Here is a 13,848-nt window from a genome sequence, read left to right as displayed (position 1 = left end):
TAATTAGCAATAATGGTTCCAGCTTCCTATTCCAGTGTCCTTTCTCCATTAAACCTTGTTTTCAAAGAAAGAATTGTTGACAGGTTACTTAAAGCATGAATTCTGTTTTGTATTTCTGTTGTTTTTTTTTTTTTACCCCTGGAGTTTATGGGAATTGTATAGAAGGGTTGGGAAAAGAGAGTAGATCACCCTTGAAGGCAAATAAAATAAATGATTGTAGTGTGTTACCTGATGTGCTTGCTGGTCCTCTCGATCACTGCCAATGTCCAGAGGATCGGGAAAATTCAGAGGAGAAACTAACTTCCTTTTTTATTAAAAAACAAAACTTACTGTACTAGAGAGGCGAGTAGCCAAAATACATTGTAGTATTGATTGGACGAATGTTAGAAGCAGTTGATACAGACACATTCAGACCCAGGGATGAAGTGTTTTGTCTTACCACTGGTTTGCTTTGGGTGCTGATCACAAGATGTCCCTTAGACAGAAGAATATTCAGTTTCACAGTGACATAGAAAACTTTGTTCCCTGACACTAGTGTTATAAAAGGGTGTTAGTGTGTTCAGGACCCTGCTTTAAATTGATAGCACTTTTTCAAGGTCAGTAGGTGTAGTAGAGTGAGCACTGGATTAGAAGTCACAAAACTTGGTTGTAATCCACCTATTGGGCTGGCCAAAACGTTCGTTTGGGTTTTTCTGTACCATCTCATTTGTCACTTAATAAATATTACCCACTGGCCACTTAATTTTATTTTGCTTCAGTTTCATCATCAGTAAAATGGAGATTAAAAAATGTGTTCTATTTTAGTCAGCTCTGGCTGCCATGACAAGGTACCATAGACTGGGTAGTTTAAGTTACAGAAATTTATTTATATATTTATTTATGGATGCTGGGAAATCCAAAATCAAGGTGCTGGCTGATTTGGTTTCCCTGTGAGGGTTCTTTTTTTTGGCTTGCAGCTGACCACCTTCTCACTGTGTCTTCACATGGGAGGGGTGATGGAGGAAGCAAGTTCTCTGGTGTCTTGTCTAAATAAGGGCACTAATCCCATCATGAGAGCCCCACCCTTATGACTTCATCTAAACCTGATTACTCGCAAAGACTGCATCTCTAAATACCATCACATGGGGGTTAGGACTTCAATATACGATTTCTTGGGACGGGGGCACATGTAGTCCATAGAACTTACTTGCCTTTCTCATGGCAGATCATACGAAATAAAGACTATGATAGAGCTACACAAAGATACATTAAGAGGTTAGAGTTATTGACTGATTTTTCCAATCTTATTCCCATATACCTTTCTATATAAGGTTTTGTTCTTTTAGCATGTTTATTTTGAGTTATTAATGTAAAACGAAATGAAAATAAAAGTTCTCTTGTTTCTAGCCTTTTGACAATTCACTCTTGCATTGACCTTGTTAAATTTAAGTGTTATTTTATAACTTTTAATACTTATTTCCTTGCTTAACTTTTTACCTTGAATTGACATAGCTATCACAATATATTACCTATTAACAGAAATTGGTAAGAGTGTGTTCATAGGATGAAGAACATTTACACAATTGTATAGAACGGATGTTATAGGTCATTTTTCTTTAAAATCAAATGTATATTTGAAAGTTGAGTTGGATTATCTTCAGTTTCTTTATAGTAAAGAAACTAAATGATGTAGTCTCTCTTTTTTTTTTTTCTTATAAATTCATTTATTTATTTATCCATTCCTGGCTGCGATGGGTCTTCGCTGCTGCACATGGGCCCTCCCCAGCCACGGCGAGCGGGGACCACTCCTCGCTGCGGCACACAGACCTCCCACTGCAGTGTTCTCTCCCGCTGCAGAGCACAGGCTCCAGGCGTGCGGGCTCCAGGCGTGCGGGCAGTTGTGGCACACCAGCTCAGCAGTTGTGGCTTGTGGGCTTAGTTGCTTGAGCAGCATGTGGGATCCTCCCAAACCAGGGATTGAACCCGTGTCCCCTGCATTGGCAGGGGGACTCCCATCCACTGTGGCACTAGGGAAGTCCAAGGTAGTCTCTTTCTTTCAGTATTGTTGAGATATAATTGACATATAACATTTATTAGTTTAAGGTATATAACATAATGATTGGATACATGAATGTATTGTGAAATGATTGCTACATAAATTTAGTTAATATCCATTATGAATTAGTCTTTTAAAAGTGTATGACATTTGTATTTTCTTCTTTGATTAGTACTCATCCTTGACACAGTCTTTCTGAATATTTGTGCAAAGAAAAGATGATCTTTATCGCAGGGTATGTGTTTTCATTTTCTAAACAAATAGAAATTTGTGAAAAAAAAGGTAGCAATGTGTCTAAAATAATTTAACTAGTTACACGGTATTCTCTTCCTTTCTCCTGAAGAAAGGTATATATAATTCTCCCCCCTTTATTTTTATTTTTTTAAAGATCAAGTTGAAGTTTTGTTCATAAATATAGTTGCCCATTAGAAAAGATGGAAATTCTGCCTTCTGATTACCTAAGGAGGAAGTCTGCTCCCAGTTTAAGGAACAATGGCAGATTTTATAAGTCCTGTCGTGTGACCTGCCTTGACAGGTGTTCTTGTTTGCAGCACTTAACTTCTAGGAGTTATAAACATGCAGTTTTTCTTATTTGTCTTGGACAAAAATAATCCTCTGTAGAAAATCCATTACAAAATGATTTTGCATAGCCATTTAATGTTGAAGATTGCATTGCAAATCTTGGTAGGCCCATTGTTTTGGTAGTAAAGATATATCTTATTTTAGGCAGTAGAGGAATTTGCGATCTATTGTAAATAACAGGAGCAACTAAGTATTGATTAGCTGCCATTGTAACAGCAGTGGGCTAGGAGTTTTTACTTTATTATATCAACTTAACATTATCGCTTCCACGTGAGGTTCAGTGCCCTCACTCTATGAGGAAACTAATGCTTAAGCGTTCTTTCCAAAAACATATGTTAGTGAGCAATAGATTTGAGATTCTTAAGCCTATAGTTTTGTCACTGTGGAGCACACCATTTAAAGAAACTTCATGTATAGTGTGTGATTACTCAGTAAATCAGCTAAACACGTGCTTAGGGCATCAGCAAAAAGAAGCAAAAAATTTTTTTTAGTGAGGAGAATTTTGATATTCAAAAACAAGTCTTAAATTAAGGGAAAATTCAGAACCTCATTGGAATTCCCTGCACTTAGTTTTTGGCATACCTAGGGAGGGAAAAGGAAGATACCATAATCTCTTCAATCCTTAGGGCCTATACACATCTTAATCTAGGGCTTCCCTGGTGGCGAAGCGGTTGCGAGTCTGCCTGCCGACGCAGAGGATGCGGGTTCATGCCCTGGTCTGGGAGGATCCCGCGTGCCGCGGAGCGGCTGGGCCTGTGAGCCATGGCCGCTGGGCCTTCACGTCCAGAGCCTGTGCTCTGCAACGGGAGAGGCCACAACAGTGAGAGGCCCGCGTACAAAAAAAAAAAAAAATCTTAATCTAGCCCTGTTTATGGTGAATATTTTTGTAAAGCACACAACCTTACCTAGTTTATATAGTCATCCTTGACTTGTATTTTTGGGGGGTAAATCTGATTTTTTTTTTTTTTTTTAATACAAACTTAAAGTGAGCTGCAGCTCTGTTTTTTTGGACTTGTTAAAATCTAGGGCTGTGTCAGCCTCATCTAGTAGCAGAGTGGCTTTTTGAGCAGTTAACATCTAGTTGAATTTTGTCCTGGTCAGCTTAGGTTAGTTTAAGGTCCATCCACCAAAACACAATTGTACATGCTTCATAAATGTTTTTATTTACTGGTAACCATGTTCTGTCAGGGTGCTTTCTTGCCAAATACTTGGAAGAGTAGGCAGGGATACTATCTCTGGATAGAGCAGTAAGTTTCTATTTTTTCTCATGATGCAAACTCTTACACTTTCTTAAAATTAAGATTCTTTCAAAAACATGTTTTTTGCCTGTATAAAAAGAGAAGTGATCAACTTAATATCAGTGGTGTTCATTAGTATCATTTGTTGAACTTTTAAAATATAAACATGGTTGGCATCCACACCCCACCCCACCAAACATTGAATCAGAATCTCCTCATGTGTAGAATCCACCCAGCTGATTCTGATGAAAATTCACAGCTATGAATTTCTGAGTCTTTGGTCAGTGGTTCTCAAAAGTCTGGTTGACCCTCAGAACAGCAGCATCAGCATCACCTAGGAACTTGTAAGAGATTCAGTTTCTCATCACTATCCCAGACTTAGAGAATCAGAAACCCTGGGTGGGTCTGCATTTTAACAAGTCTTCCAGTTGATTCTCTAATGCTCAAGAAAGTATGAGAATCACTCCTTTCAATCATCTCAAAGGTCTCCTCAGCTCTCAAATTCTACAAGTCATTGTCCTGATTGCAAAAAGCTTCCTGGACATTGGAATTTTCTGCCCATCATTCAACATTTTATCCTCTTCCATCCACTTCTGTTGCTTTCAACTTTCCATTTTAATATTCTCATTGAATGAATATGTCTTCTACTGTAAGCCTGCTCGAATGTTTGGTGGAAGAGTCAGGGTGTTAATGATAAACATTGCATAGAAAGCCTTTTTCTCCTGTTGTGTTGCGTATTTTTACTGTTTTCCAGTTAGCAAACTATGGCATTATTATGATGGTTAGCAACTGTGGCATTATTAACCTTGTTTATGATTAAGAAACTAAAAGAAGGCTGCCTCCAGATTTGGTTCGGGCATTGGCATGATGCTTGAGACAGATGGGTCACATTTAGCATGGGGTAGTTGGAGAGATGGCCACCGTCCTCTTGATCCTAATCAATGTCACTCTCAGCAAATAGCTCTGGCAGAACAGCTCCTTTAAAGTCCAGTGCGACGACGCGTACTGACCAGGCAGGATGGGGATTAGAGCTCTCTCTGCTCACTATAAGGAAACCTCTTTTTTGGCTCCCAAATGGTTTCCAGAGCTATCAAAATAATACCATTTGCAGACACTTTTCATGGCTGAAAAGAGCAACTTCGAGAGGAAAGGGAGTGCTCTGTGGACCACGGGAGAAATGTTTTGCAGCTGGGCATTGCACGTTGCTGCTGACTGCATGCCCTTTCAGTTGTGTGACTCACCATAGTGACTGGACAGTGGAAAAGCCACTTGACAGAAATGAAGAGTACCTCCCACAGGCCTCTGTCCTTGTCCACCAGCTCTCCTTTGTGGGCCGCAAACAGCAATGTGTAGGACATTGTACTGCAAATCTCAAGGAAATCTTGCAGTGGTGATGGGTTGGTGGGCCGCCTGCTGCTCATTAGAGATCCCGTCTGGCTCTTTTCCTGCAGGGTGAGTGGTAGATTACTGACACCTGTTTTCCCATCCAGCCTGGGGATGTGAAGTGTGCATTAGGAATGCCTGAAAGTGCTTCCTTGTGTCTGAGTCTGTGGAGCTTGGTGTTGCTTGGAGAGGGGGGAGTAGTGGGTTCAGTGCTGAGAGGAGAGATGAAAAAATCAGGGGTGAGAAACTGTAATACGAGCTGAACTGAGATTCTCACCTTCATGGAGTGGCTTCTGATTGTGCTGTTTGTTTGTCCTCCACGTGGCCGTGATAAACGTAGTCACCCACTGAGCAAAGTAGAAAGATGTTTCTTGTCCATGAGAAGACCTCAAATGTTTCTCAGATAACATGAGTATGGGAACTTCCTGGTGGCGCAGTGGTTAAGAATCCGCCTGCCAATGCAGGGGACATGGGTTCGAGCCCTGGTCCAGGAAGATCCCACATGCCGCGGAGCAGCTAAGCCCGTGCGCCACAACTACTGAGCCTGTGCTCTAGGGCCCGTGAGCCACAACTACTGAGCCCATGTGCCACAACTACTGAACCTGCGCTTTAGCCTGCAGGCCACAACTGTTGAGCCCATGTGCCACAGCTACTGAAGCCCATGTACCTAGAGCCCGTGCTCCACAACAAGAGAAGCCACCGCAATGAGAAGCCCGCGCACTGCAACAAAGAGTAGCCCCCACTGGCTGCAACTAGAGAAAGCCTGGGTGCAGCAACGAAGACCCAACGCAGCCAGAAATAAATTAATTAAGAAAACCAAAACATGAGTATGTAGTTGAAACTATGAGCACATTAAAAATGGAATAGAAATGGTCCACTCTTTCAACCAATTTTATCAACATTGTTATTTTAGACTAAATTGGGCCTTAAATATGTAAAATTCAAATGTGTGGATGGCATGATCAATTTCTCTGCACAGTTCTGTCCATGTGTTTTCTCTTCCCATCTTTACCTACTATAAAGTCTCATAAAAACTGGCAGACAGGGCTTCTCTGGTGGCGCAGTGGTTGAGAGTCCGCCTGCCGATGCAGGGGACATGGGTTCGTGCCCCGGTCCGGGAAGATCCCAAATGCCGCGGGGTGGCTGGGCCTGTGAGCCATGGCCTCTGAGCCTGCGCATCCGGAGCCTGTGCTCCGCAATGGGAGAGGCCACAACAGTGAGAGGCCCGCGTACCGCAAAAAAAACAAAAACAAAAACTGGCAGATGGTGGACCAGAGGGCCTAATGTGCCGCCAGTCACAGATAGAGTGCCTGCTGTATGCAATGCATGTTGCTGAGTACGAGGGAATAACAAGCAGCACAAGACAAATGCCCCAATCCTTGCTTTTTCAAGTGCTTGCAGGCTACTAGAAAGAAAAGACATACACGTCGGAGGTAGAACGATACTACTGCATATCTTCGAAGCAGATGATCCATATTTTCAGTGGGTTTGGGGAAGGACGAGAACTCTGAGTTGATGGGTCAAGGAGGATGTGGAAATTTATTCTGGGTACTGAAGGATGAAGGGAATGCATTGAGAGTAAGAGAGTGGGGTGTGTATGTGATGCTCTTTCCCTGCATCCGTGTGCTGTGGAATTAAAAGGGTGTTTTTTTTATTTTTGTTTTTTGTTTTTTTAAGTAGTGGGAACATTCTCCCCTGACTCATTTGTGGGACTTGGCCAGGTCTCCTATTTGTGAACTGGATGAATGGGGTTAGGGTTGGGTCATGGCCTTGGACCAGAGTGAAATTAACTGGCTCATAATGTGATTGAACTAATGACCTTGGCCTCATTACCACTATGTTTTAACCAGTTGAGTCAATCAAACATTGCAGAAAGGGTAATCAAGGTATCTTTCAGAAAGAGATCCGGATAGCAGTAAACATAGGAGTGGAATCAAAGCCAGGTTCTTGCCTCGTATCACACCCAGGTGTTTCCCTCTTTATCCCTGGGTTTTTATACTTGTTTCTGCATCTAATAAAAATATGATGGGCAAAATGAAAAGGACACTGACTCTCTGTGTTAGGGTTTTCGACATAAGGCAATTTATAGTCATTTTTCTTACACAGTGTCAGACTGTTTCTGTGGGCTAAAATATGTTTGAGCAAAAACAGTGGTTTTAATTTTAGACATGTAGTGTCCTGTACATTTATTGATGATAACTTTTTCTTCTTTCAAGTCTGAACAACCCAGTCCTGCCAGTTCCAGCTCCAGCTCCAGCTCCAGCTTCACACCGTCCCAGACCAGGCAACAAGGTATCCACATCTCCTGGGCCAACTAGGAGACATTTTTCTCATATAACATCTTAATGAGTTGATTTATGGCCTATTTTCTACTGTTTTATTATTTGAATGATAACTTGGCTTTTATGCAGTTGTGTTTATTTCCCGTAGGAATGCACTTGAGTATTGTTCTGTTGTATGAGGCCGACCTTTAGAAATTCCCCTTTTTCCAGTCCCTGCCATCAGAGTCCCATTTTACAAAGGGATTATAGACACAGCCCATTCCAGGGAGTTCCCAAAGGAAATACAATAGCAAAAGCTGGACTTGAGAGACTTTGACAGAGAGAAATAGGTTTTTAGTCTCCCTCCTGGACATCTTTCATTTTATTATTTTTCTACAGATTAGTAGACCTTTTTCTTTGGTGAGTGTTAATTTGCTGTCTTTAAAATATATTTTCTTCTACTCAACTCAAAATAAAGAAATTTAATAAAAAAGTTTTAACTGGAACATTAACTAAATATATGTTCCACTTTTTCATGTGTGGAAACTCTTCAAATGTGGGCTCCTTTTTTCTGTTTGTTTTTTTTAACATGAAAAGTGAGATGGTGTCAAGAAATAATTTGTTTCTGAGCATCATGTCACACATTGCCTTTTTCATTGACCACGCTGAATTCCTGATGGCCTTGTATGTTTTGAAAAGGATTAAACTGTTGTGTGTGTTCAGGCTAAGGCTAAGCTTCCAGGAAAAAATAAGACACTGTTCATTTTGGGTGTTCAGAGTTTTTGTTCCACTGACTTCCAAAGATAAAGGCCCATTACAAAAGCAGAGAAATTTGGGTTTTGCAGAATGTGAGATTACAGAGAGTCAATACTTATTTTAGAAGTGAGTTAACGATAGCTCAGATAGTCCTGTCACAGATTAGACTTTAGGAATTGGCTAATCCAGAATGAAAATGCCTCTCTCACTTTCTTGATTGCCTTTACAATCTCTTCTGTTAAGATTAGAAATATCTATTTTGTTTTCATCACATTTAGAGTAGTATGACGAAAATAACCCACACGATGCATTTGTTTGTTTGTTTGTTTTTTCAATTCTAGAATAATCTGAATTGATTTTTCTCTCCCATCTAATACTGGATACTCCTTTGAATATTCTGGGTGCCTGATTTATTACATGGTCTTCTTTATGTAAATACATGCCAGTATTTTGCCAGGAATTTCTTAAAAAGTAAAATAAAATTGGCTACACAGAATTGTTGCAACAAGACCTTGTGTCCAAGATCAATACAAGATCAGAGATAGGACATTACACCATGGAATTGAAATACTTTATAATCTGAACTTGACTGAAATGCTTGCTTGACCTGAAATTGACCTTGAAATAAAAGGAACAGCTAAACCTTAACAGATCAAAAACTACCACACAAAGGCTGCGCTGCTAAGAACAAGTTACAACCATGGTGATTTATTAGTCTCAACTTTTCAATACACGGATTAACCTAACAAAACATTCAATTTACTAACAGAGCTTTCTTTTTAGGTGTGATTTTTCTTAAGGAAGAAAAATGCATAGAAAAAATCCCTAGGAAATAGAGATTTTCTAAAGAACATTTTCGGGCATCTGTTATGAAAGCAATAGTGTTTTGGCAGAGGTTGCATTCCAGAAACTACCAAATTTGTCATGTAAATTGTATAAATCTATATGATAGTGGTAATTTTTAACCAGTGCTCTGTGCTGGTGAGCATTCCTCTGTGTCTGATGTGGCTAAGTGTGTTTGATTGCCTGTGGTTCGTTGTCATTACTCAGGTCCTTTAAGGTCTATAATGAAAGATCTGCATTCCGATGACAATGAGGAAGAATCAGATGAGGCAGAGGATAATGACAATGACTCCGAAATGGAGAGACCTGTAAATAGAGGAGGCAGCCGAAGTCGCAGGTGAGTGTCTTGGAAGGAATGAGGTTCCCTGTAATGGAAACATACCTTTTCACTCCGCCTAATTGTATAACCACAGCAAAAGTGTGCAACACCAAAAACAATGGCAGTAAATGGTCACATTCATTTTTTAAGTTGCAGTACCTTGGCATGCTTACGCAACTTCTCCAGGGAACTATTTATTCTTTTTTCTCAGAAAGGAGAGGCTTTTCCTCCATAAATTGTATAGGGAAGAAGTCCTATTAGAAGTCTTTGCTCTTCAAAGTAAATGCCAAGGTGGCAGGACTGGCTGCTGAAATTAACTCTGCTTTCATTTGAAGAATTTGTGTAGATCCATTGCTGCAGGTAGCTCAGAATCTGAGGAAATGTGTTTGCTGTTTGTAGTTAGAAATGCATAATTGGCTTCATTGCATTATGTGTGTGACCTAAGTAAAACTAGGATCACCTGTGTGTTTTCCAGAAAATAAATTCCTTTTAAGTGTGCTGACAGTTAAGTTCCTTAAGTAGCTTTAATGCGGTGAGGCATAATTCTACATTATAAGATGGTAATTCATGTCACTTATAATTAATAGTCAACTTGAAATTGCCTTGAGGATTTTATTTCTTTATCATGAGGAAAACAAATAGGCATGCTTACTTTAATGCGTTTTGAGTAGAAAAAGTATGGATCTATTTGAACTTAAAAATTACATTTATAATTATTGCGTTAAATCTTTTCCCATTATCTGTTACCCTAAAATTCCTATAAAGAATGCGATCTTAACCCATACTGGACAGACCATATGTTGCTAATTGGTGATTCCTTTGTGTCCTTTGAGAAGAGGCTCCGCAGAGTATATGCCCTATCAAATCTCTCAGCGATTCTTCCTTATGGCCGTACTCAATATCTCTTTCTCCGCCTTGTCTCCCAAACTCACCCATCTGTTTTCCTTTTAAATAGGAGAAAATAAGGAACCTTATGGCCTTGGCCTTATAATATTTCCCTTTAGAAGTCTTTAATCTGACAAGAAGGAAACTGATAGGGCAAAAAAACCCTAAAAATGGACTGAAACTTGTAGGTGAGGAGCGTCTTTATAACAACCAACATCCTGACCACTGGCTGCTCTTACGTGTAGCTGGTGAAAAATGCATGACGCTTAGACATTTACTTAGACACTTTCCCAAGTTATTGTTACATAGAAGATCTCCATATTCTGTGATGAGCTGGGGCCTGCCCCCTTCCTGCCCCATCCCCTGAATCAATGCGAGTCAGATGATACACGTTTGTGAGTTGGCCGATGTGACGCACAGTTGTTGGAAAGGCTTTTCTCCCCTACTGACATGTGCTGTTAGCACAGTCCTCACCAGCATAACATTTGATCTTCGTTGCACTTGTGAAGTCTCAACTGTTTAATCAGTTTAAATACTCAGCCTCCACTTCAGTCAAGAAGCATTTTAAAGCAGTGCTTCAACTGAACACTTCATTAATGCAATTTAGTTAAGAAAAACAAGTTCCATCAGTTTTTGCTAAAAGGATGTCTCAGTGTATCCTTTTCATTTCCTGTCTTGTATCTTGTCTCTCTGAATATATTATAGAGCTGGAATGTGATTGCCTATTTAGAGCAAAAGAAAAACTATCCTGATTTCTAAAGCATCTTCTGTTTCTGAGAAGAATATTATATTAGGTTACTATATAACCAAGGAGAGGGAGCAAACACTGAAGGGTATTTCTAAAAGAGGGCATACATTCAAGAGTAGAATGAAGAAATATCTCCTATTCTGGCTAAAAGAAAATTCCATTTTGTTCTGAAAAGGAAAAAATTGGGGAGGAGGTGATATTTTTATTGTCTTTCATTGTTGAAAGATATTGTATTTTTCTAAAGCAGTTATCCCAAACGTGCTGTCTCTTCATGTTGCTGTGGTGTATTTACAATGAATTGTTGTATCAGAACTAGGGTCAGCTTTGCATCATTACACTATGGAAATGATTGGTGATGGGTCTATCGTATTGGGCTTCACACATCCCATCCTCAGATGTCACCCTGAGCTGTCAGTCCTGCAGGGCTCTAGTCCGCATTCTTCTTAGCAGTTATTTCCATTCCTGCAGCCTGTATTTTAGCCATATTTGTAAAAATTTCACCTGTAGCAAATAGGCTGGGGGAAAGGAGGAAAAGGTAGTAACCTGTGAACTGTCTAATTTTGCTAACCTGCAAGCTTGGGTGACATGCTTATGATAGTAGGTGGATGGAGCTGGAACAGGGAGATGAATGAATAAATGAAGCCAGTAAGATATACTGGCTGGGCACCAGCTTCAGGTCCCATTGCTTGGGTTTGAATCCTATAACCTCCACTCTTACCTCTGTGACGCTAGGTGAGTGGCCTAGTCTTTCTAGGTCTCAGTTTCCTCATCTGTGAAATGGGGATTAGTAAATGAGAAGTAGTGGATAAAACACTTGACCCTATTCCAGATACAAAGTAAAACGCCAATACATGGTAGCGGTTATATGAGTTAAGACAAGTTCACAGTGACTAGTGTTTGGATTCCTTACTCTCTGTGCTTAATTCTTTGGATATTTCAGGAACTGTCTGTAATGATGCATATGACTTCTCTGTTTCTTTTCAGAGTTAGCTTAAGTGATGGCAGTGATAGTGAAAGCAGTTCTGCTTCCTCACCCCTACATCACGAACCGCCACCACCCTTATTAAAAACCAACAACAACCAGGTAAGTTGCTGGGTTTGCACTTCTCAAGATTCTGCAGAACTAGAGGTTGATCATTTTTACTAAGCACGCAAAACTTTCCACCCCTTGAGTTTTAAACAAAGTCCCTCTTGATAGCAAATAAGTGGGAATCTACAGCCTTAGGAGTAAACATAGTTAGGGTAAAAGAACTTCTGTTGTCATGAAAAGTATGTTCCATTGGATGGGTTAATTAATTAGATGCAGGACGGGATGGTGACAAAAAGTGTTGCCCATTTATTCCTGATTTCTGTATATTTTCCCCCTCAGTTGTAAGGAGGCTGTTAAGTGAATAAGAAAGAATATGACTTTTGGAGCTATTATAAAGCCTGGTTCTTTGTTTTACTAATTTACAGTAATTTATTAGTGGGAAAATAACTTCTAACTTATCCTCAGTTTCCTCATTTGTAAATGGGGATATTAATATCTACCTTGCTGGTTACTGGGAGGATGACAAAAAATATATGTAAAGGGCATGAGGCATTGTTCATACCTTCTTGGCAAACAGTTGATGATAGATGGTTATTATTATAGGTGTTCTGCCTCTGTGTGCTCATCCAGGAAAAAGGATTATCACTTGGGATTGTAAGGAATAGTTTATAAAATACACAGTAAACAGTGGTCATTATCATTGCTGTTATAAATCAAGGTAAAGGAAAGCTTGCGAATTTGATGATCAACTCAGAATATAGTTATTTGGATAAGGTCTAGGCAGAACTTCAAAAGCTGTGATGAAGAGCTTTTGTTAAACAAATGGTTATTTTAAATACTTGCTAAGATAAACTATTTTCAAGTATTGTAAAACCGTCATTATGCATTGCGTTGATACTCTATTACCATGTTATTCTTATTTCTTTGTTTAGACAGATTCCACATGACCTCTACAATAATTGCTTAATTCAAGTTACTGTATGAATGTTAACTTGAAAATAAAGGAAATGTGGTTTTGTAAAATTATTCTGTTTCACAGGTGTCCTACCTGTGATTTTAAATACACTTGCCCTTGAATTTGTGATCTTTGTTTTATGGGGAAACTGTGATTTTATAGCCGAAGCCTTTTTCATTTTAAATTTTGTGTAAAGCATAAGCAAAAATCTCTCAAAATTTAAAATTCCTCATTTATAAAGTTTATCTACAACTTAAAGCCTGCATTATTAAGTAGAAATAATATCAGTGTTCTTTACCTCACCAGTTACAGTTCAACTGCAATTTCTTTGTGACTGCAGGCCCAACCTCATCATCCATTACAGACTGGCCATTCAAGGAGGTGTGCATTCTTCTTCCTTATCCTAACTCCCCAAAGTCCATGTGCTTCCCCACCTCCAGTGCCAGCCATGCCCTTGGCCCAGCCAGCTTTCACCTCCAGTGTGGCTCCAAGTCAGGCGTTTCAGGGGAAAGTGAGGGCAATGGGTATAACCATCACTGCCACTCAGTTGAGAAGAGCCCGGGGCTGGCTAAACTAGGTTACTTGGGTTTCTTATATTTATAAGTGTGTGCTTCAGTATGAGCTGGCAGAAGAATAGCATTCAGACCTCGAATATATTTTTATATCCAGTTCAAACCTATATAGGCCTAATTTCTGCTTCCAGTGGGTGGTATATTAAAATTAGTGTACTTCCTGGGCAGTGGCAGTGCCAGGAGTGAAGGGCATTAGGGTGTGCTTTTGTACCCCACAGTAGTCTCCTTCAGCGTATTTTCC

At 39.8% G+C, this 13,848-nt stretch overlaps 1 protein-coding gene across 4 annotated transcripts in view; it reads left to right on the top strand.

Moving 5' to 3' along the window:
• Nucleotides 1-13,848, top strand: part of MLLT3 (MLLT3 super elongation complex subunit) — a 268,120-nt gene that overhangs the window by 242,073 nt on the left and 12,199 nt on the right. For all 4 annotated transcript variants that reach the window (XM_082656015.1, XM_082656016.1, XM_082656017.1 and 1 more), the window contains 3 exons: nucleotides 7,455-7,530; nucleotides 9,306-9,435; nucleotides 12,035-12,134. In XM_082656015.1, the coding sequence (XP_082512141.1) occupies nucleotides 7,455-7,530; nucleotides 9,306-9,435; nucleotides 12,035-12,134 (306 nt within the window). The remainder of the gene's footprint in view (nucleotides 1-7,454; nucleotides 7,531-9,305; nucleotides 9,436-12,034; nucleotides 12,135-13,848) is intronic.

Source organism: Grampus griseus (genome assembly GCF_964374135.1).
Source record: "Grampus griseus genome assembly, chromosome: 6".
In the NCBI taxonomy this organism is placed as follows: Eukaryota; Metazoa; Chordata; class Mammalia; order Artiodactyla; family Delphinidae; genus Grampus; species Grampus griseus.
The sequence above is the reverse complement of the archived record's forward strand: the minus strand, read 5'-3'. Positions and strand labels throughout refer to the sequence as shown.